Here is a 24,292-nt window from a genome sequence, read left to right as displayed (position 1 = left end):
CAGATATTCACAAAAGCTCTGAAACAGAAACCAAGTTTACTAAACTGGAATAACCGGAGCAGCTATAACATTGCGGATAATATGAAACTCTTCTTCTTTATTATACAATAAATATCTAGCATTCCTGATTATCCAGCATTCTTGCAAAAACGTCATATGTTGCTATCCAGTGCCCTGTCTGGGGACTGTGATATTATGGGCCGGACTTAAAAAAATTATAAGATTTCACAAGTCTCCTAGTAACTTGCCTCTAACAACTTTAGTAAAATTGGTAGCTAGCCTATGACATTACCTGGCACTCTAACTAGTAGCCAACTTAATCAACTACAGTCAAGTGCCACAGGGTTAGTTCCATGAAATGCACTTCAGAGTTAGAGGTGTAGAGTTCAGATATGCAACTATCCTTAGATTTATTTACAAACTGTATTGTATGGCCACCATATGCAACTACTGTACGTCAGTTTTAGAAACATATACTTTCATCTTATTAGCAAGTGGAATATAATTCTAATTATTTTGAAAATAATCCATTATTTGCACTATTTTTGGAATCTTAATAATGAACTACCAAGTTGTCCTAGTTCATCTGGCAAAACTTTCACACATTTCAAAGCTAAAATGGTTTTCATAATTTTGCACACGCACTAGCACAATGATGTCAGCAGGAACATATTTAATTCTGAGAATAGCATTTGTTATGGAACAGTACTAGAGGTCCAATAGATTAAGCACTCCTCTCCCTCACTGGTATTTGTCCTGTGTTGTCATTCAGCTTCATATTAATAATCTTGGTTTGGTGACAAAATTACACATAAAATTCTAATTCCAGAGGGTATTTATCTGCCAAAGTGTTTTGTTTTTGTTTTTTAAATGTAGATCGAACTCTGGACTTCATCTCCTTAACAGTGTTTGCTTTATAATATCAACAAAACAGACCCTCTGACAGCATACAGCTTTGACATTGTATGAGAGACAGACCATGCTGACTCATTTAAGAAACAGTCAGTAATACTGCAGCCGAACTCAGCAGCATATAATTTTGTTAATATTCAAAAGAAAGTAAAATGAGTTATTTTTTCCAAACAAGAAAATTCTCTAAATCCCTAAAATTATTGTAGGACAACTATGCGTCACAGCTACTATGGAAGGACAAAGTTCATATGGTTATTCTTTATTTCATGTCATTTTAGTCCTTGAGGCTGGAATGAAAAAGACACATCTGATCATCATAATTAGCTACATATAGGTTTATATACAGACAGTTGTTTGTGTACTTATATCTAACACACATAAATAGGGCCCTATCAAATTCACGCCCATGAAAAATGTGTCACACACCGTGAAACCCGGTCTCCCCCTCATGAAATCTGTATAGTAGAGAGTAAAAGCACACAAAAGACCAAATTTCATGGGGGAGACCAGCATTTCTCAAACTGGGGGTTCTCACCCAAAAAGGAGTTGCAGGGGGGTTGCAAGGTTATTGGAGAAGCAGGGGGGTCACGGTATTGCCACCCTTACTTCTTTGCTGCATTCAGATCTGGATGGCCAGAGAGCAGCAGCTGTTGGCTGGGTACCCAACTCTGAAGGCAGTGCCCTGCCAGCAATACCATATCACGTCACCCTTACTTCTGTGCTGCTGCCTTCAGAGCTGGGCGGCCAGAGAGGGACAGCTGCTGACTGAGGACCCAGCTCTGAAGGCAGCAGCGCAGAAGTGAGAGTGGCAAAACCATACCATGCCATCCATACTTCTGCACTGCTGCTGGCGGTGGCAGCTCTGCCTTCAGAGCTGGGTTCCTGGCCAGCAGCCACCGCTCTCCAGCCGCCTAGCTCTGAAGGGAGTGCCGCCGTCAGCAGCAGCACATAAGTAAGGGTAGCAGTACAACGACCCCCCAACAACTCCTTTTTGAGTCAGGATCCCTACAATTACAACACTGTGAAATTTCAGATTTAAATATCTGAAATCATTAAATTTACTATTTTTAAAATCCTATGACCTTGAAATTGACCAAAATGGACCCTGTATTTGGCAGGGCCCTACACATAAAGAAAGGTATCTTTTGAAAAGCGTCTGTGTATTTTGCTTTAGTTTGTCCCAGCTTCTTGGAGCATCCGTGCAATTTATTTGCACCTCAGTAAAGAAATTTTAACTTTGTTGATAGAAGCCATAAAGCTCTGTCCATTCCGATCAGATGAGCCTACCTTACTCTGAAAATTAAAAGTGTAGATATAACACTTTGCACATATGTAGTGGCTTTCATTCAAAGATCTCAATGGGCTTTATAAATATTTATTTAACTTACCATCTCTGTGCAGTAGGTGCCATTATCCCCATTTTATAGTTGAAAAGACTGAAGCCCAAGGTCACAGGAAATTTGTAACAGAATTGAGAACAGAAGAGATGCCTACGAACTCCTAATAATCTGTCCTAGTCTAAAAAACCATCTTTTCTACCCTTAAACTTGCAGACTACGACAAACAAACTAGTAATTATCATGTATCTCATTCTACAGTGTGCGAGGTCAAAGCAGTTGAAAGGGTACCAAAACATTAGGTGCAGATAAAACACAAACAATGTGAAATTAAATTTTATGGATACTTTAAAAAAAACCAGATGTGTTCTGTGGTTCTATTTTAATATCCATATCAGAGCCCATGCTTGTGGAGTAGTTTCTTGTGCTGCGTGTTATAACAAGTAACAGACTTCTAGAGCCTTGATTTAATATTTTCAGGAATCTGTTTTGAACTAAAGGTTTTTAAAGGAGCTTTATTTAAATTCAGGGAAAACTAACAATTCTAGTATTTATATTTAAGTTTATCATGCTATCAGAAGTGTATGTGGTTCCACTGTCAAATGAAAATATTTTTTGCTACGACTGATTAATTCTAGTGGTCTCATTCTCACATAGACCAAAAGTATTACTTAATGCAAAGTGAAACTGTTCCAGCTCCCAACTGGCAACTGAGGTGACACGCTTGATCTGCCAAGGGATAAGAAGGAGTCGCTAAAAGAGACTAACGCTTTAGACTAGACGAGATTTAGAATAATCTAAATCATCCTACTTTCACATGGCTTAGAATCTCTCAATACAGCTTAGTAAATGATATCAATAAGCCACTGGAGGTTCCAATTAAGGTTTAAACCAATAAAGGCTTGTTTTCGTACTCCCCAGCCCACTATTTTTTCCAGCGTACATACATTCTTTAACTCCTCTCCACAGTCATGCACTTATTGGGGAGGTTTTATTTATCAGCAGGAACAGAGAACATAAGCAAAAATGCTCTGCACACCCTATGCAATCACTACCGGTCACATACTGGAATACTCTCTTCTCAAAGGTGCTCACTGAATACAAAGGAGAGAACAGAGGTAAGACTACAAATATGAAACTGTTAAAGAAGAAAAGCTATTGAAAGAACCAATTCTCCTAATTGCCAGAGTTTTTGCAGCTTCTGTTGTATGGGTAGAAAAGGGGATTACAGTGGCTGTTTTTTCAACACAATATATGTATAAAATAAGCCTCAAAGGAATAAGAAAAAATGTGCAAATACATTTTAAAGTTCAAGTGATTTTTTCCCACTTGGTTTGAATGCACAAAAAGGATAGAAATATCCCGAGGTGTTTCCTTTTAAGGAGAACTACATAAACACATGAAGATTAAAATCCCATTTGGATCACTCTTACCATTTTCATCTCCAGATGTTTTCTGACGATCCTCTGGTGAGACATGCACCAGCTGCAGGATAAGGGGTCTCCGGGTGACAATTCCAGTACCTCGTGGGAGCAGATCCCTCCCCACAAGACTTTCCAGCACTGAACTCTTTCCACTGCTCTGAAAATTGAAACACATCCGTGACTTTCTTATATACCCATTACTGCAATGCTGTAATATTAATATTTTATATTTTATTTAAAGGAAAACAAATGCCTCCACAGATTGTATTCATTTATTTCACCAACCTTGAAGTAGGAACTTACAGGGCCAGCTCTAGGCACCAGCAGAACAAGCAGGTGCTTGGGGCGGCACATTTCTTGGGGCGGCATTCCAGCCCCCACCGCCCCAGCTCGCCTCCGACTACTCCCCTGAGTGCGCCGCCGCTGCTCCACTTCTCCCCCCTCCCTCCCAGGCTTGCCGCACGCCAAACAGTTCTTTCGCGCAGCAAGCCTGGAAGGGAGGGGGGAGAAGCCGAGCGGCGGCGCGCTCAGAGGTGGCGGCGGTGATGGAGTGGAGGTGAGCTGGGGCAGGGAGCAGTTCTTCTGCCCCCTCATTACTTCCTGCACTCCCCCCCCCGTCCTCGCTCACCTCCGCTCCGCCTGCTCCCCTGAACGCGCTGCCTCTCCCTCACCTGAGAGGGAGGGGGGAGAAGCAGAGCGGCGGCGCATTCAGGGGAGCAGGCAGAGCAGAGGTGAGCGAGGGCGGGGGGTTGCGGGGAGCTGCAGGAAGCAATGGGGGGGAATGTGGCATGCCCGGGGGAGGAGGCGGGGCCAGGGATTTGGGGAAGGGGTTGGGAGGGGGGGAGGGGCAAAAAAAAAAGTGGGGGCGGTCAAACATTTTTTTGATTGGGGCAGCAAAAATCCTATAGTCGGCCCTGGGAAACTTACTGGGTTTAAGAAAATATTTTGCACTTTTTTAGCACTTTCCATCCACAGATCTCAAAGCACTTTAAGAACGTTAATCTTCACAACAACCTTTTGGAAAGAACTGAAAAGTTGCTTAATTGTACTTTAACTTCTATAAAGCAACTCTGTATCTTTTGAGGTGACTATTTTAAACATCTCACAGTAATACTACAATGAGTAACAGTATAGTAGACGGTTAATTTTCCTGGCTACACCATGATGGAAACATACAAGTGTCACCAAAAAAGGTGTTTGGATCTGGGTACTTATCCTTTCTACATTGATATACTAGGATCTTACACATGAAAATGAGTATCCCAAGTAGAATTTTGCAAGGCTATTTGTACACTTTTTGGCAGATAACTCCACCGACTGCAAACCTGATGCATCTTGTCTATAGGAAAATCAACCAGCAGCAGCTGACAAAACACAGCAGTTAAGAAATATTTTCACTAAGACTGCACAATCCTATATTCCATCTGAGTGGCATTTCCCTCTGCAGAACTTGTGTATGAGGTTGGTAGAAGTGTAACAAAGGAGTTCTGCTTAGATCGGCAATAAAATCATATTCATAGATTCATAGATATTAAGGTCAGAAGGGACCATTATGATCATCTAGTCCGACCTCCTGCACAATGCAGGCCACAGAATCTCACCCATCCACTCCTGCGAAAAACCTCTCACCTATGTCTGAGTTACTGAAATCTTCAAATCGTGGTTTAAAGACTTCAAGGAGCAGAGAATCCTCCAGCAAGTGACCCGTGCCCCATGCGACAGAGGAAGGCAAAAAACCTCCAGGGCCTCTTCCAATCTGCCTGGAGGAGAATTCCTTCCCGACCCCAAATATATACAGAGGTTTGAGGAAATACCTTGTTAAACATCTAAGATTTACTAGGCCTGGGTACATCACCTAAATTCACTACAATTCTGGATTGACGGGTTTGGTTTTGCGAGTTGTTTTGTTTTAATACAACCATACTACACTATTCAATTTCTCTGTAGTTTGCAGTTGAGGAGATAAGAATAGAGGACAGGGAGCTAAAAAGGTCTTTGGCAATCAGTGAATTATTGAGTCCCCAAATTATCACCCACCATCATGGTAGTTATTTAATAATCATTGAGCATACTGACAAGTCTACCTGCTACACACTAGCTCTACGGAAGCCTCTCCACTGGGTTCCAATCCAGGGCCCAGTAGTAAGAAGCTAAGTCCTGCTTCTCAAAGTGCTAGACTGCTGTCTCGCCTCCCTGGATCACTTCCTACCAAATCCCTCTTTTCCCAATGGATAAAGTAAAAATATGAAATAACTGAAATCAAAAAGTCTCAGATCTTCTGAGAGCTGCAAGTCCCTTCTCCGTGGGTTTGGCAAAGGTGGTACAGCCAGTAGCAGCTCCTGCAGTGCTCCTTCCCAAGAGATCAGCATGTAGGTCAATTCTCCACCGCCACCAGCCAGCTACTGAGCTGATCTGCTCCCCTTTTAAGTTCCTCCTCCAGCCCATGCATGCTTTGCAGGTGAGGCGGGGCAGGGCTGCCTTGGTCCAAAGTAGCTGCTTACCCCCTTCCTTTCCAGTGCAGGGTTTGTACACTGTCACGGGGGTACTATTTAAATCAAAATAGTAAATAAAATTTGGTAACAACTGTCTTATTCCCAAAATAAACTGCTGCTACCCTTCATTATCTTCAGCATAGAAAGCTGTTTCTTTAACAATAGTTTAAAGTCAAGAACTGATATGGAGGTCATGAACCTAACCATATCATTGTTTACAAAAGCAGATTAAGGTGCCACAGTGAGAGATGGACACAGTGAAAGGAGGATAAGAGAATAGGATTAAAAAGTGACTTGCTAAGGCGTTAAATTATAAAGTGCAAAGTAGTAACAGATTTTTATTGATGTGATGGGACAAGACAACCAAATCACTACCTGCCCCACTAAAGAAAACAGACAGCAAGAGAACATTAAAGAGAATATTTATGAATACAACTTCTACCTTAGAATTTATCTCCTTCTCAAGTATACAGGGCCAAAACCTTCAATCGTTACTGAGAATTTCAACAGCCTAAACTTTAATTAAAAAAAAAAAAAATTAAAAAATAAGAGCTTCATGCTCTGGGAGAGAGCTATTTTACCAAAAATTGAGAAAGACTTAAAAACCACACTAAAAGTTATGCTGTTGTTGTCAGATTTGCAAACCACAGTTGGAGTTACATTATGATGAAAAAAAGTCCAAAATAATCACACCTAAATAATCTGAATTGGAATGTGGAACCACTCTGAAAAATAACTACATAAATATGGCACTCATTCCACAGATCTGTTCCCTCTGTGAATTTTGGACATATCTTCTGATTTGTACATTTTAACTACTTTCTACCCAAGCAACTCTACAGAGCCAACAGTTAGAAAATGGGGCTTGATTCTATTTCTCTTCGTCCATCCACAACTGATGTCTTCACTGCTAAATTGAGTTACAGGCAGCTCTTGGCTTAAGTCTATCCACACACAAAAATCCGTAACTTGAGTCTGATGATGTTTTTACCTCAAGTTGGCTGGCTGACCAGGAGATAAGAGAACACAGCTGGAGTTAGCAGAACTCATCAGCAGCTCACATCCCGCACTCTGTGTAGCTCCAGTGTTATTTTGCAGGATGGATGCTCTCACTCAAACCAGGTTAACTCAAGAGGAGTTAGCTTGAGCATAGATAATTTACATTAACTCTGAGGGTACACCTATATACACACACACACACAAGTTCTGCTCACATTAGTGCCTACAAGTAGCAGTGTGGCTAAGCTGGCATGGATGACAGCTCACAAAAGCCGCCAAGTATGTAGCTGGGGGTCAGAAGGGCCTATACTCAGGCTGCTAGCCCAAACTGCCACCCATAGCATTTGTAGTAGAAAAAGAGAGCCCAGAGACATAAGACCTCCTTTAAAGCCTAAGGCCCTGCTTATATAATGCAAAGTTAGCAAGAGTCAGGCTATGAGCAAAAGTTGAGCTCTGTAACAAAACATGCCTGCTTGCAGGTTCACTGTCCGGAACATGAACTTGGCAAGAACACGGCTGGTGTTGCAAAAACACTCCTAAAAAGTGCTAGGCGCTGGACACTTGCAAAAACATATTCCAGAAGATCATGCCAGAACACCCCGATACAAAGTTATGGTGTAAATACACTCCCCGAAGATGATATGGGGACACACTGACCCCTCCTAAAGATTACAAGGTGATGGATAAAGATGTTTTGATTGAACCAACATGTACAATGTAAAGGGTGGTAACTAACCACATCAGAGGGGCAATATGTAACTTGTTTGTATCAATGTATAAAAGAGTAGTCACAGAGGAGGTGTCTTTGGCTGAGGGCGGAGCGGAAAGTCACAGCCCTTACTGGGCTGGTTCATTGTAACAAACATACATGTATTATTGTTAGGGCTGCGATTTAGTCATGGACTCCGTGACTTCCAAAGACCCCCAAGACTTCAGCCAGCGCCAGCTGCAGGATCCCCTGCCACCTGCAGAGTGGCAGGGGGGACCCCCACAGCTCCACGCTGCCACTGCTCCTGGCCACCACGGGAGGCAGGGGACCCCACTGCTCCCTGCCCATCTACAGCAGACAGCAGAGGGGACCTGGCGGCAAGAGGGACCCCCAGAGCTTCCGGATGCTGTGGGTGGCAGGGGGTCCCCCACAACTTGGAGCCTCCAGCAGAGGGGGACCCTGGAGCTCCCAGCCCCCACCACCCTTGCCCAGGCTACCCATTTTGTGAGAGGTATTTTTAGTAAAAGTCAAGGACAGGTCATGGGCGTCCGTGATTTTTTCATTATTGCCCATGACCTGTCCATGACTTTTACTAAAAATATCCGTGAAAAAATGTAGCCTTAATTATTGTACCTGTAACCATTGAGCCAGGGCATTAGGACGGTCCTTCCTTAACAATAAATCTGGTGGAGCGCCTTTGCCACTGAACCAAGTTTGTAGTCTTCTTGGACAATTCCATCGAAGTCTGTTGTATGGGCCATCTGGCCAGACCCATTGCAGCACACAGAGAGAATACATGCAGCCAACAACTGACAACACCACTATGGCCATACTGCTATTTTTATGCATTAGCTCAAGCAGCGCTAGTGCACATACGTCTATCCGAGCTGGGAATCACATCTCCCAATTGCTGTGTAGATGTACCCATACCATAAGTTCCAAATAGGGCCAAATTCTTTCCTAAATCACACTTGTACAATACAGATGGGTTGCAGTGGTTCAGAAGAATTTCTTCTGCAGAATCTTAATATGAGTGAGACTACATAAGAAGGAATAAACTCAGGTTTACTCAGATTCCATTATGAGTTTGCAGGACTGAGAAAGACATCTTTTTTCTCGGACCAAAACATTCTCAATCAATAACTAATGATACATAAAAAACAAACCCTACAATATCAGTTTACAGTCATTTTCAGACAAGAACTGCACCCTCACCTAATTTCACTTCAGACATTAACACTAATGAACTTGTACTAGCTGTAGATATTGTCAAACAACAGTTTAAATTGATCGTTGCTCTTTAAATTTATCATTAGGTCCTTTTGTAGCTTCCAAGATAAAGTTTCTCATTTTAAAAAGTGTTTCCAGTAAGGGATAAGTTGTCAAATGCAACAATTGAGGAATTTCAAATCCTCAATAAGGATAATTTGTAAATGCATCGTCTTTTGCAGAGTTACACACAACTGCAGTAGTGGGAAAAGGTACAGAATTGATGCATGAGATAACTTAGGCTTAAAGTAGGACCACAGAGCAAAGCAGAGGCATTATAGCCCTGACTTAGCAAAGCAGTGATGTCAATATCAGAGTTTTCCCTACAATATGAGATAACTGCAATGAGAACTCGGAAATACCAAAAGCTTTCACTATAGGACAGAATCATCTCCTCAACATTTTCTTAAAACTAACTACCAGCCCTGCTTTGAGATTCCATGTGGGATTTGCAAAGCTGCATTCTTTCCTTCTTACATACAATCACAAATACAGTAGTAAAAGTTCAGCTGGCCAGATTATGCTCTCTGTAACACCTGTGTAAAACCCATCATCTTTCAGCAGTTTACACAGTTGTAACTATTTGGCCCCATATTCCGGAATTTAGTAAGCAATTCCATAGCTGATGCATAGGGAGCAATAGAATCTAGTTCACTTTTTCTAAGGACTTGTCTACATAGGGAAATTGACTGGGGTAGCTACTGTAGAGTAAGTAGCTACACAATAGCTATTCTGGAACAGCTCCCCACATGGATGTTATTCCAGAATAATTACTTCACTTTGGAAGTGCATTAATATTTCTGGAATAAAGTATGCACATGGGAAACTATTATGGAATAGGTATTGCAGAATAGCTAAGTACACAATAGCTATTCCAGTCAATTTTGCTGTGTAGACAAGCCTAAGTTGCATTGACTCTACAGGGCTAACAAGAGTAAAGCATATTTAATAAAGGCAGCAGAGTGGACTCTTAAAAACATAGGAAGCTGGACTCATGAGTTTTCATATAGTTCCTTTTTAGAGTAGAACTGCACTCCAAGCAGGCTTCAGAAGGGGTAGCCCATATCTATATCCCCTGTGCATATGCACACACAGCCCTCTGATTTTTGGCAGAAAGGTGAGATACAGCAAAAAGGTATCAACTGCAAATCCTTCATCAATAAATACATTCTATAACAACAAATTGAGCCAGTATACTCTTCTGCTTTGCTGGAGTTTCAACTCAGTACTACAGCTGACTGCAATTCTTCCAAGTCGTGTCATGAAACAGTGAAGTTGGATATTGACCATTCAAACAAGTTCCAGTGGAAGGCCTTTCCATACTCATAAGTAGTACTGTATAAACATATTACAATATTTGTGCTCAACCTTTTTAAAACAATAAAATTCCACTTTGCAATATAGCAAAAAAACCAAGCCATCTTGTATCTTAAAAATAGCTAAAGAAGAACCTCAGAGTTACAAACACCAGAGTTGTGAACTGACCAGTCAATCATACACCTCATTTGGAACTGGAAACACACAATCAGGCAGTAGCAGAGACCAAAACAAAACAAATACAGTAGAGTACTCTGTTAGACGTAAACTATTAAAAAAAATAAAGGGAAAGCAGCATTTTTCTTCTACATAACAAAGTTTCAAAGCTATATTAAATTCACAGTTCAGTTGTAAACTTTTGAAATAACCATAACGTTTTGTTCAGTGTTACGAACATTTCAGAGTTATGAACAACCTCCATTCCCAAGATGCTTGTAACTCTGAGATTCTACTGTAGTCTCAAACTGATTCTAAATTCCAAACAAGAAAACTCATTGCTAGAGATTTATTATTCAGACATTTGACAACATTAAGCCTGTGCCTTGTGATCATCATGTGTAGGAATCTTCTCCAACAGCTTCTAAGATACATTAGAGATTTCTCTAGATTTAGAGAGTATGTTTGTGGTTGTCAAATTGATTTTTTTCCCCCCTCAGCTCTTTTGGAAACAATTTTTTTTACGTGTGGGCAGGATTAAGGCACCAGGGTAAAACAGATTAACCAAAAAAACCTTATCAAGTATTTGGAAAAGGCACTCTGCCACTCAGAAGGTGAACAGAGCCCTGGCAGCAAGCAGGAGTCAGTGGAAAAGAGGGAAGGTCCTCTCATGGATTGATAACTGGTTAAAAGATAGGAAACAAAGGGTAGGAATAGTTAGTTTTCAGAATGAAGAGAGGTAAATAGGGTGTCCCCCAGGGGTCTGCAGTGGGCCCAGTCCTATTCAACATATTCATAAATTATCTGGAAAAAGGGGTAAACAGTGAGGTGACAAAATTTGCAGAAACTACTCAATATAGTTAAGCCCCAAGCAGACTGCAAAGGGTGACTGGACAACAAAATGGCAGATGAAATTCAATGTTAATAAATTCAAAGTAATGCACATTGGAAAACATAATCCCAACTGTACATAGGATGATGGGGTCTAAATTAGCTGTTACCACTCAAGAAAGATCTTGGAGTCATTGTGGATAGGTCTCTGAAAACATCCACTCAATTTGCTGTGGAAGTTCAAAAAGCGAACAGAATGTTGAGAATTGTTAAGAAAGATATAGATAAGAAGACAGAAAATATATTGCCTCCATATAAATCCATGGTACGCCCACACATTGAATACTGCGAACAGATGTAGTCAAAAAAAGATATATTGGAATTGGAAAAGGTTCAGAAAAGGGCAAAAAATAATTAGGGGTATGGAATACCTTCCATCTGAGGAGAGATTAATAAGACTGGGACTTTTCAGCTTGGAAAAGAGACGACCAAGGAGGGATATGATAGAGGTCTATAAAATCATGACTGATGTGGAGAAAGTAAATAACGAAGTGTTACTTACTCCTTTTCATAACCCAAGAACTAGGGGTCACCAAATGAAATTAATAGGCAGCACGTTTAAATCAAACAAAAGGAAGTATTTCTTCACACAAAGCAGCCAACCTGTGGAACTCCTTGCAAGAGGATGTTATGAACGCCAAGACTACAACAAGGTTCAAAAAAAGAACTAGATAAATTCCTGTAGGATAGGTCCATCAATGGCTATTAGCTGTAGCCAGACAGACAGCCGCCGCCCCCCCTCAGACCAGCATTGCTGGAAACACACGGGAGCCAAAAACCACAGGGCACTTAACATGAATTCCAGCACAGCCTTTGAAGCTGAGAGAAGCACAGGTGTGCTGCTACAATGTGCCACTGGGAACATATACAACAATTGGGCTCACAGCAGGCAGAGGCGCTGTGACAGACATGGCTCTTAGCCCCTACTAAAACAGCATGATGCACACACACCAACATCCTAGGTGGGAAAATATTTACCCTAATAAAAGGAATGTCCGGTAGTCGACACTTATTGTTTCTCTCCCTTGCAAGTGTGAACTACTCTTGCGAGAGCTGGCGTCATCCCGACAGACCAGCCCCAATTTGGCATAGAAAGGAGAAAGAGAATAAAGGAGTACAGAGGTATAAGTAGGGGACCTACAGCACCATGATTTTTGAGTGCTTTTCACTATCTATCTGCTGGTCAGATAAGTGACAGCCTCCCAAGGCTTCTGCAGCTAAGAGGGTCCCTAAGCCTTGTCCCTTATTCGTCTTTCCGCGGAATTGAGTGACCGATCCTGGCTTGGCACCGCTGGAATCGAGAGATGCAAGGAGGGTAAGAAGCACCCACACCTGATCTCCTATCTTTAGTGTACACATATTTTGAAATAGAGCTCTATACTTTGTTTTCTTTCTTTGGGATTGTAGCTTCAGTTTTGTAACTTGTTTGTGTGTGTAACATCTCTACATTTAAATAAGTAGGCACTAGCAATTTTGTAACCACATGATTAGAATCTAGTTTAATAAATTTTGGTAACCATTTGTGCATAAGCCTGACTTGTTTCTCTGGTTTACTGTGAAGCAGCCAACACAATTAAAGAACCTCAGCCATTTTGGCTATAAAGCCTGGCCATTAGGTGAGAGTACTAAGAGCCTAGCGTTGAGTTGTGCCGCCTCCACGGGGCAAACTCTTGGGGCACCTGTCAGTCAATCCTGACTGCCCGCTGCGAAGGAGCTCTGAGCTCTAGCAGTTAAAGTCACGGGTGTGGAGAGGCTCTGAGTGCTGCCATTGGGGCACCTGTCAGTCAGTGTTGACTGCCCGCTGCGAAGGAGCTCTGAGCTCTAGCAGTTAAAGTCACGGGTGGTTAGGACCTTGGGGCATCCGTCAGCCTAGCCCGGGCTGCCCGCCGCGAAGGGACAGTGCGTCCTAGCGGTTAAAGTCACGGATGGTATAAACGGGCATAGCTGGCACCTCACCAAACATCCCTGGCCATCGGCTAACATTAGCCAGGATGGGAAGGGATGGCATCCCTAGCCTCTATCTGCCAGGTATGATGCCAGTTAGTTACAAGTATTGTATCTCTGATACTCACCTTGAATCAAAAGTTTTGCACAACTGATGCAAGGCATTCAAGACAGGTAAATTTCACAGCCTCTTAGTGCAGTTGGAAATCTTAACAATGCTTTTGGTACAGCATGAAGATCCTTAGTGGAGCAGTCCATTGTGATAATCCTTTTCGGTTTGTTAGCTTCACAGATGACAATTCCAGTTTTGAAAAACTACAAAAAAAATGCTTTTACCTTTAAAACATACAAAAGGAAATATTTCTTCACACAACGCATAGTCAACCTGTGGAACTCTTTGCCAGAGGATGTTGTGAAGGCCAAGACTATAACAGGGTTCAAAAAAGAACTAGATAAATTCATGGAGGATAGGTCCATCAATGGCTATTAGCCAGGATGGGCAGGGATGGTGTCCCTAGCTTCTGTTTGCCAGAAGCTGAGAATGGGTGACAGGGAATGGATCACTTGATGATTACCTGTTCTGTTCATTCCCTCTGGAGCACCTGGCATTGGCACAGTCAGAAGACAGGATACTGGGCTAGATGGACCTTTGGTCTGATCCAGTATGGCCATTCTTATGTTCTTATGAAAAAATGGCAGCACTTTAAACTTAGGCTTGGCAGAATTTTTTTTTTTTTTTTAAATAATTTCAACAGAAAATATCAATGTTTAAGTATTTTACTTTATTGATTTTAAACTTTCACAGTTGTACAAAATTATGGGTTTTAAGCTTTTATTTTTATCAATTTAAATTTTCATAAGTTGCAGGAAATTGGGGGGCAGAATTATATAATGACATGTTGCAGTTCAAAAAGTTAACTCTTCATAACTGTTAAAACACAAATTGTCCACATCTATGTCAACATATACAAAGTATATGCGTGGAGGAATTCTGTGCTACTGCGTATACACAGAATTTACATCCCCTGCAGTTTTCTTTGCTTCCCTGAAGAAAAATGACTTTCTGACAGGGAAACAAAGGGAAGCCACAAGAGTGGTCATGCAACCCTCCCCAGTAGTATGTTTTGGGTGCCCAGGGCAGCCAGCAGAGGTAAATCACTGGGGCACGAGGCAGGACTGGGGAAGACCCGGCTGGTGGCTCCTACCCTGCGTCAGGCTCGGCTGCTAGTCTTGGCTGGGCAGGATGGGACTTCCTCTTCCCCTGCACAGCATCTGGGGCCAGGTCAGACCCACCTCCAGATTTCCCCCACAGCTGCAGGAAGCTCTGCAACCCCCCTCCACCTCCGCTTCCTGCTCCCTGAACCCATCATTTCTCAACTGTAGGGTGAGGGATCCCTGTACAGGAAGCTGCTCCCCCATCTGCCCAACCCCCATGTACCCAGACCCCCTCATACCTAGACCCTCCTGCCAAGTCCCACTCCCCCTGAACCTGGACCACCCCAACGAGCCCCAACCAGCTGCACCTGTATCCCCACCCCCCCAGCATCTGGACCCCACACTGACCCCCCACACCCAGACCCCCTTGCAAAATTCTATCTCCCCAACACCCAGACACCCTCCCCCGAGCTGAGCTCCAACCACCTTTACCTGGACCCCCCTGAAGTCCCATTGCCATTGCACCCAGAACCTTCCTCCCCCTCAACAAGCTCCTGTGCATCCAATCCCCTCCGCACCTGGATTCCCCAATGAGCCACCCGCACCCAGATTGCCCTAAACAGAACCCTCTCAATCCACACCTGGATCCCCCCCACACTTGGATCCTGCCTTGCTCAGCCTGCCTGCCCACACCTGGTGCACCTGACCCAGAGAGGCAGAGACCTGGGTTGTTTCTGGGGCAGGCCCGGTCCTTATGCTATGTCAGGGTTGGGTGCAGACTCACCACTGAGTCCGTGTCCCCTGGGGGGAGAGATGCACAGTGATCTCCCACCTCTGTGCAGCCAATGGCCTGTGCTCCCCAATGCCATGCTGGAGCCTCCACATTTATTTGACAAATAAAATTTGCAGAATTTTAAAATACTGTGTACAGAATTTTTATTTTTTTGGCGCAGAATGCCCTCAGGAGTAAAAGTAAATGTCCCTAAAGCAGGGTGGATTTGATTTAAATCACTAGTCAGGAAGACTCAATTTAATCATGGATTTCTACATAAAAGTGCATTCTTGTTGATTGTTATAACCTTAATACATATCCTTTTCAACTCAGAGATAAATGTAGGTTTTATTTTTAAAAGGTACACACTATACATTTTTAAGTGATTTATTTTGAAAACTTTTCTGATTAGTTTTGCAGCTATATCAGAAAATGAATGATTGTTTGGTTACTTCACTGGCCAAAGGTAACTGAAGCAGATATTTATGAAGTCATTGGGAGGTGAACTATCTCCAATTCAACAGGTTAATGATTAATATTTGGAGGATTTTCTTGCCAGGCTGTATTAGGAGGAGAACATCACCAGACAGACATTTAAATTGTTTTATTTAACTAAAAACAACGTTATGTATTCTGGATTTTTTTCTTCAACAGCAAACATATTTTAACAAAACAAGCATATGAATTTTTGAATTTAGTTACACATACAAGTTTTCTTTTAATCAGGTTTTTGTTAAAATTGTTTTTAACTCAAATAGTTAAATGAAATATTTAAGAAAAAATCAATCGACTGTCAGCCAGGTCAATATGAGAAACTTAAAATATTGGCTTCTGCAGCTAACTCAGTTGTCTTCACCTTCATTTTCCTGTTTGTTCATAATCTGGAAAAGAAAAACACGCTTTTCTGCTTTTTCAGGACCCAAACAATTTCTCAATTTGGAATGAAGTAGTCCAAAGGAAGAAAATATTCTTTCTACACCGGCAGAAGCAGCTACTGCTATTAAAAGCGAGATCATCACTTCAAGTCTCTGAATCCAAGTGCTTAAGTGACTTCTACCAGTTCACTGGTGTGACTTTCTTTAAAACATCATCAGCAAACATATATTTCTTGAATGGTTCTTATTCCCAAACTGGGTCTCTTTTACGGCCTGCTGCCATTATAGGTCTTCCCTTCTAGTGAGAGAATGGTATGGTAGATCTCAAATCAATGAAGGCTACACTCAGAAAGACAAGACTTTTGGAATATACTGCTCAGTTTCACTTTTGTTTCTCTTGCCTGTCCCTCCCTTCCCACATTTATCTCCAGACTTCTACTCCTTGTCCAGATCTATTCCACCCCCAACAATCTTCTATTCACTGAACTTTTTGAAACTTTGCACTTTTAGAAAGAGGTAAGGGATTGAATCTGTGTACACAAAATTTGCAGAGGGATAATAGGGTTGAGGTCTGTTATTTCTCACCTCTATATTTATTTATTTAAAACATTTTTGCTGTTAACAAGCATGTTATTTCTGGAGAGACAAATCCAGTTTGAGAACTGCAAAACTAAGCATCTCTGATGGCATCTTTTAGACCAGGGGTAGGCAACCTATGGCACTCATGCCAAAGGCAGCATGCGAGCTGATTTGCAGTGGCACTCACACTGCCCAGATCCTGGCCACCGGGGGGCTCTGCATTTTAATTTAATTTTAAATGAAGCTTCTTAAACATTTTAAAAACCTTATTTACTTTACATACAATAGTTTAGTTATATATTATAGACTTCTAGAAAGAGACCTTCTAAAAACTTTAAAATGTATTACTGGTACACGAAACCTTAAATTGGAGTGAATAAATGAAAACTCAGCACACCACTTCTGAAAAGTTGCCGATCCCTGTTCTAGACTGAGCACTGAATCCCATTGTGTAGATAGAAAGATTAATCTAAATAATCTATACAGAAGCCTGTGGAGCCCCATAAGATTGGGTCCCTAATCCATGAACTATTGGAAGTCATTTACAAAACTTTTCTTAAACATTACATGAATATATGGTCTCATACTATAGAATTAGAATTTATAATCCCTATTCCATGATGAGATATCTTTGAGCTATAACGTATCTTTAGATAGGGTTTTTCCTCAAAAAGCATTTTATCAAAAAAAATCAGATTTAAATAAAAAAAAATCTGATTTTTTTTAAATCATTGATTTTTATCCACCCTGCCTTAAAGCCAATTCTAAACTTCTCAACACCATTTTTCTCTCTTGCCTATCCACAGATTTTTATCATCATCAATGGAAATATCTTTTCATTCATTCGTGGGAAAATTGATGTTTGCTTTTACCAATCAAAATCTAATCCTTCCAAGTCTATCTATACTCAGCTCTACCCACACACACTAACTAGCTAGATGTATCCACTAAACTGATCAGCAGTAAAATAGTTAACACTGTCATCGGCTTCAATATTAAAATCCTTTAGTTCAGTGCTTCTCAAGCTATCTGATGTGGGGGACCGGCAATTTTTTTTTCCAATGTGCGTGCAGACTGGCAGCCGATGGCTCGCAGACTGGCACTAGTCCGCGGACCACCACTTTGAGTAGCACTGCTTTAGATGAAGGGGACACAGTTCATGCTTCTGTTACAACTATCCTTTCATTCATCCATCTGCAGACTCAGTGAGAGACAGTGAGGCATTGATCACATTCTGAAGGTTTTCTTCACAAACCTAAAGGCCCTAAAAAAATTCTGCAGAAACTAATGATAGGGCCAGAGAGGCACAAGAACAGCATACCATCAAGTACTCCTCAGTCCAACCTACATCAGAAGTAGATTACACAGTGTCTTGAAAGTGTAAAATAAACAGCTAATTAATGTCAATTTCACATCACTGCTCCTGTTCAAAGCAGGCACCAGAACAGCCAGGGTATGAACCATAGGGAGGAGACACTTGAGAGGAAGAAAGACAACTACACATAAAACCAGACACAGTGAACAGCAGATAAAAACTAACGGGTCTGGAAGGAGTTGGGGAGACAAACGCACACTCCTTGCCAGTTGTTGTCTGCATTATGCATTTGCAGTTCTATCCCATCTGTGGCCAGCCACTGGTGAAGATGCACAGGTGCAAACCTCTTCTACAGACACGAAAACCAGAGCTTTCCCAAGTGGAGCATACCCCTGCTTGAAACCTGGGTAAATGACAAATTGCAGCTTGACCTATCTAAAGCAGGGGTTTACACCAACACAGTGCAAGCACAACGTTGTTTTATAATTGAGAGCTGAAATTGGGATAAATCCCCAGTCGAGACAAGGCCTTAGCAGCTAAGCAGGAGAACTCAAATTTAACAAACTAAACCATGGCTAGCACAAGTACCAACTCTCCAGGAGGATATCCCGATATAACATCTGGTACACTTGCCCCTGAATCCCAGTGGTTGACAGCATACACCTGGCTTCACAAACATTTTTTCCCCCCAACAGTATCTTGCTGTGAGAATTATAATCTTAACTTTATCTAACAGAATACAGTGGATGTGCAGGATAGCTGTTATGCAGAACCTGACATACCACATTATGACATTCAGAATGGTTCTACCATTGGGGTACTAAGCACACCACATCCACTCAGCAAGATTAGAAAATCAATAGAAAGTAAAATAAATTTAAGGCAATCCCAAATCTGTGTGACACTCACAGCCATTAATAGAATAAAACAGCCGTTCTCTTTGAAAGATCCATGCAGGAAGGCTGTATGTTAAATAGTGGGAAGTACATTTAGGCACTTTCCAATAGGAAACCCCAAAACAGCAACAAAACAATAGTTAATAAGTCAGAAGACAAACATAAGTCTGAGAGGCAATTTCAGAAGTGCTACTAATGAGCACATGTGCAGCTAAGTATTACAATACCTCACCTAAAATACCATCCCAAAGCCATGCCTGGGATGCACAGGTAAGGTCACAATTTTACACATAGCATAGGTTGCCCATAATGCATTTCTGTAATGGTATAATGGTGTTTACTACTAAGCTAGTCATTATTTAAATCAATGGGAGAGGCAATGATTTCTAGGAACCCCCTGTAGAAGGCAAACAATAACCTGGAAGAGTAAAGCTACCTCATTCATAGCCATTTGGATTAATGCCCTACTGAGATGGCCAAATATGATAATATTCTCATTGCGTATAATGAGCCACATGTTTGACCGCTTCTTGAACCCAGACCTGATTTTGTAGTGTAGGCAATTAACCACAGCAATAACTATCACACATGTATTTTGTATGTATATACATTCAAATAGACTCATTGTTTTGGGAACAATCAATATTACGCCTTCTTTCTTTTTACTGTAGTGTTTTGTGCTATTAGGTTGAGGCCATATCATAAAGTTTTATAAGTAACAAGTCTTAACCACAGAGCAAAGTACAGATATAAGATGAAGACATCAGAGTGGTTGGATGCTATTGCACTATTGTATTGCGTGTGTTGCTTATACAGTATTTCCAGCTTGTGCCTTTTCATAAAATTTGATAATGCAGAAAGCTAACATATAAAACCAAAGGAGAAATAGAACCACATACTCACCGCTAGGAATGACAGAATAACCAGAATTAGTGACACAAGATTAGTGTAATGGGAAGGGTTCAAAGGGCAGAAACCACTAGTAACAACTCTCAACTCCTTTTGCCAAGGCTGGCAAGAATGCTAGCAAAATATCTATACTATGACACAGAATTGCTGCTCTGGGCAATACCTAGAGAAAACTGGAAAATGAACAATTCTCACACTGTTTGGAGTAACACAGAACATGACTAGAGAGGCAGAGGCATCTGAATAATAGTGCCCAAAGCCCAGTTAGGAAATATTTTATAATTAGGACTAAAATGTGTTTACAAAGGGAAAAAATAGGACACTGAAGTTCAGCAGAGCATATTTTCAAGGAATGCAGGAAATGTTGAATCACAAAGCAATGGAAGAAAGGAGCACACTGGGGAAATAGAAAGAGTTCAAAGATAAATTAAATGCATGCCCACGGGATATGGGCAATTTCTAGCTAAAAATATTGTAGAAATAAATAGAATCCACACAGCATGCAGAAAAACACAAAATATATCATGGATAAGAAGGCATAAGCAAGGCATGAAATATTATATACAAAGAAAGAGTGGAACCATTATAATATAGAAGAACAAAAGTGATGTGTGTGAAATTAAAATTACAGAAGATTAAAACAATATTCCTGTCCACATAGAATGTATATAAAAAAAAAAGGCAATTTAAGGAGAGAAACAGACACAAGGAAAGAATGAGAACAATTCACTGACAGTAGATAGAGAAATTCTCTTTCATTTGACAGTGTCCGTTTTCCACAACGAATGAGGCAGGTGAAGAATACAGAAACAGATTTGAAAAGTCAAAAGGAAGAAAGGCAAAATATTAAAGAAAGTCTTCATCTGCCAGCAAACTAATAGGAAATTAGACATCTTAGAAGAATTCCAGGGCCACATGGCATTTAACCACAAAATTCTGAAGTAACTGGCCTACACAGAGAATCTGAAGGAGGTTCATTTCAAAATTTACTTAAAATAAGGTAATAAAGCTAATGTAACAATTTAAGAAGAAATTTAAGGAGTGTCCAGAAATCTGTAGAACCATAAACCAACCTTAATAAAGGAACAAAACAAGAACACACCCAAAAGGCTATAATTTCACTGAGGGCAGACAACACAGATTCACATCACAGCAATCAGAGCTAACAAATATGATTATTTTTACTGTTAAAATATTAGGAAGGATACAATTTATTCAGACTTTACAAAGGCCTTTAATACAGTGTCATGAGACCCCTATCTACAAGGTAAGTAGGATCATTATGAAATTGACTACAGAGCTGTTACGAATATAAAAGCAGAATATTTATAAGAGTGGACTATTCAAATTACATGCATTGTACAGAAGGACATTAAGACCATTATTTGCTCTACGCATTTATGAATGGTAAACTAGGAAAAGTTGTTAATCCTTTGAGATTCTTGCCCCTAAACTGCCATGTCAATAAAATACACAAAGTTAGGCAAGGAAAGTTTCAAACATAGGGTCAGATGGAAGAATGCCACAATTACACCCGTTTTGGGAAGTGAATTACCCTGAAAAATACTGTAACTATTGTTTTACAATTCTTTTACATTAAGAATAAGCATATCAGTGGAAGAGATTAAATGTTTTCAGAGGATAATGGTGTCCTTTCTGCTACAAAAATAGTAAGGCACTTAACTGTAAATGCAAAATAGACTTTTTCCCTAAGAGCAGGAAATATACCCTTGACAGTGTTCTATTACAAGTATTTTATGTCTATTATACTAAATGACTGATGTATAATTATTCTATCTGATGAATGATGGTAAAATAGAATGACAGCTGCTTCCTGTACTTCTCTTGACACTACATTCTAACTGGCTTAGAGAGCAGACCTATCATGTGCTTCAGCAATACAGCTGCTTTTGTAGTACAAGTATTTCAAAGTTCAAAATGTATAGAGCTCTCTTGAATAAATAATTTTCTCAGCTACTGATATTCTATTTCCCATCTGCCCCATATATAAATATAACTGATCCTCAAGTATCCAGAAATTGCGTTGGATTTGGTATAACTTACCAAAAAAAAGACCCATCAATCCTAAAATTTAAGCAAATTTTTTCTTCCAAAATTTTTAACAAAGGGTACTTCTACACAGAATGTTGCAGTAGTGAATCTCAGAGCCCAGATCAACAGGCTCATGATACGACACTAAAAATAGCTGTAAACATTAGGACTTGGGCTGGAACTCAGGCTCTGAAGCCTAGGGAGGGGAGGCGGCTTCAAAGCCAGAGATCCAGCCTGAACCTGAAAGTCTACACAGTTATTTTTAATGCCGTAGCTCAAGCCCAAGTCTATAGACACAGGCTCAGACTTGCTGCCATGGGATCCTGCTTGCTATGGAGATGTACCAGTCGTGCAGCTGGATCCATGTGGACAGACTGATGTACCTGCAGAAAGCTCCACTGAAGTCAATGGGGACTCAAGAATCTGTTCATGTAGATCCACCTGCAGAAGTGCAGCCAAAATATATAGGCTCTGCCTCATCTCCATTTGAGTTGCTATTGTCATAGGCATATGGTCACCTTAAGTAGCTGTGGTAAACTTTTTTTTAGCTACAAGAACAACACTGCCTTACACTACTACAAATGAAAGAATTTTAAAAATCTAATTTAGTTGGTAATTACTTATGCGCTTTACTTTCTGCATTTCTCCAAGTGTAGACAACAGAAAAAAATTCAGTTCTACTACTTTTAATTCATTTTACTTTCAGTGTCCTAGTGCTCAACATTTGGGTTTCAAACTCTGCACAGGAACCTTTGTCTAAGAACTATTTTCAGACTGATAGGTAAAACCTTTTTACGGATTTATAACTTGGTTTAAAAAAAATTATGGGTCACATTTAAGTTAAGAAAAAAGAAAAGGAGTACTAGTGACACCTTAGAGACAAACCAATTTATTTGAGCATAAGCTTTCGTGAGCGACAGCTCACTTCATTGGATGCATTCAGTGGATACAGAATAACACGGCTGCTACTCTGAAACCATTTAAGTTGAGATCATCCCTTTAAACAACAATATGCTATCAATTTGGTTTTTAAAACCTACCAGCACGGCTAGACTAAACCAGTCATTTGCTGCAATTATTTTGAACCAACACAGGTTTGTGGTTTTTAAGCAGTTGCACCAAATTGCCATTTAACAGAAATCAATCCAAGTAACTGCCAGAGATGTTAAATGACTGGACATGAGAGCAGAGGGCCAGGGTCACAGAGATGCGGTGTTAGGAGTTACCTTCCCAGCCCTCTCTTACTACACCCCCTTTCCAGCGTAAGCAGCGTCAGGAAGGTCGAGCCCAGAATAAAACGGGGGCCTGCTGGTGGCCCAACACGGCAGGATGCTGGCGTGGGCAGCGCAGTCACCTTCAGCGGGACAGGGGCATTTGGAGCCGGTCGCTTCACGCCTCCCCCTCGCTCAGGCCACCTGCCCAAGAGGGAACAAGCCTCCCCCGCCCCCCGGGGCTGAGGCGCAGCCAGTCACTGACGGGCGCTGGGCGCAGCCGTGCGGGACACGCGCTGAAGGGCGCCGGCGGGTCTCCCTAGGGGCCACCCCGCGCCGGCTGGCAGGCCCCGGAGGGGCCCCGCAGAGCCCTCGGGCAGCAGGCGGGAGCGGGGCCCGGCCCCGCGCGAAGCCAGCGCCCCTCCCAGGCCCGCGTCCCCCGGTGCCCTTCACAAAGGGGCGGCTGCCGCCCCGCGCTCCCCGGGCGCCTCCCTCCCGCTCCCGGCCCCGGCCCCGGCCCCGCTCACCTGCGTCCCCACCACCACGATCTGCGGCAGCTGGATGATGTCGGCCCCCACGGCGTTGAAGACGTCCTGCAGCTTGTTGATCACGGGGATCAGCGCCTCCATGGCGGCGGCGGGGCGCCCGGCCGGGCACGGCGGGGACGCAGCGGCGATGAATGGACCCGGCAGCCAACGGTTCTCCCTGCCCCTCGGCCACTACCCACCATGGGCGCCGGCCCCGCGCGCAGCCCAGCCCCAGCAGGCTGTGCGCGCCCCTCCTCGGGGCGGTGGCAGCCGCAAGGCCCGACGGGAGTTGTAGTGCCAGGCGCCCCGCAGCGCCCTCTAGTGACTCCCAGAGGCGGCGGCAGGCTGAAGCGGAGCAGGCTGCCAAGCCTCGCCCCTGGAGCAGGGGGAAGTGGTGCCGCAGAAGCCACAGCGACCGCTCTGCCCCCCCCCAACCACGGAGTAAACAAACCACAGCCCTGAATTGTCATTAATTATTGTGCCTAGTAGAACAACAGATTCTGTACTACGGAAGTGCCGGAACTGGGGATGCTCCTGCACCCCCGGCTTGA

At 42.1% G+C, this 24,292-nt stretch overlaps 1 protein-coding gene across 6 annotated transcripts in view; it reads right to left on the bottom strand.

The window, feature by feature from the left end:
- DNM1L (dynamin 1 like) overlaps positions 1-23,989 on the bottom strand; it is a 64,093-nt gene extending 40,104 nt beyond the window's left edge. For all 6 annotated transcript variants that reach the window (XM_074939688.1, XM_074939696.1, XM_074939706.1 and 3 more), the window contains exons 1-2: positions 23,742-23,989; positions 3,683-3,830 (exon numbers count right to left, since the gene is read on the bottom strand). In XM_074939688.1, the coding sequence (XP_074795789.1) occupies positions 3,683-3,830; positions 23,742-23,843 (250 nt within the window). In that variant the 5' untranslated portion in view covers positions 23,844-23,989. The remainder of the gene's footprint in view (positions 1-3,682; positions 3,831-23,741) is intronic.
- Between the last annotated feature and the right edge of the window lie 303 nt (positions 23,990-24,292).

This window comes from Natator depressus, chromosome 1 (genome assembly GCF_965152275.1).
Source record: "Natator depressus isolate rNatDep1 chromosome 1, rNatDep2.hap1, whole genome shotgun sequence".
In the NCBI taxonomy this organism is placed as follows: Eukaryota; Metazoa; Chordata; order Testudines; family Cheloniidae; genus Natator; species Natator depressus.
This window is presented reverse-complemented; position numbering and strand designations above follow the sequence as displayed.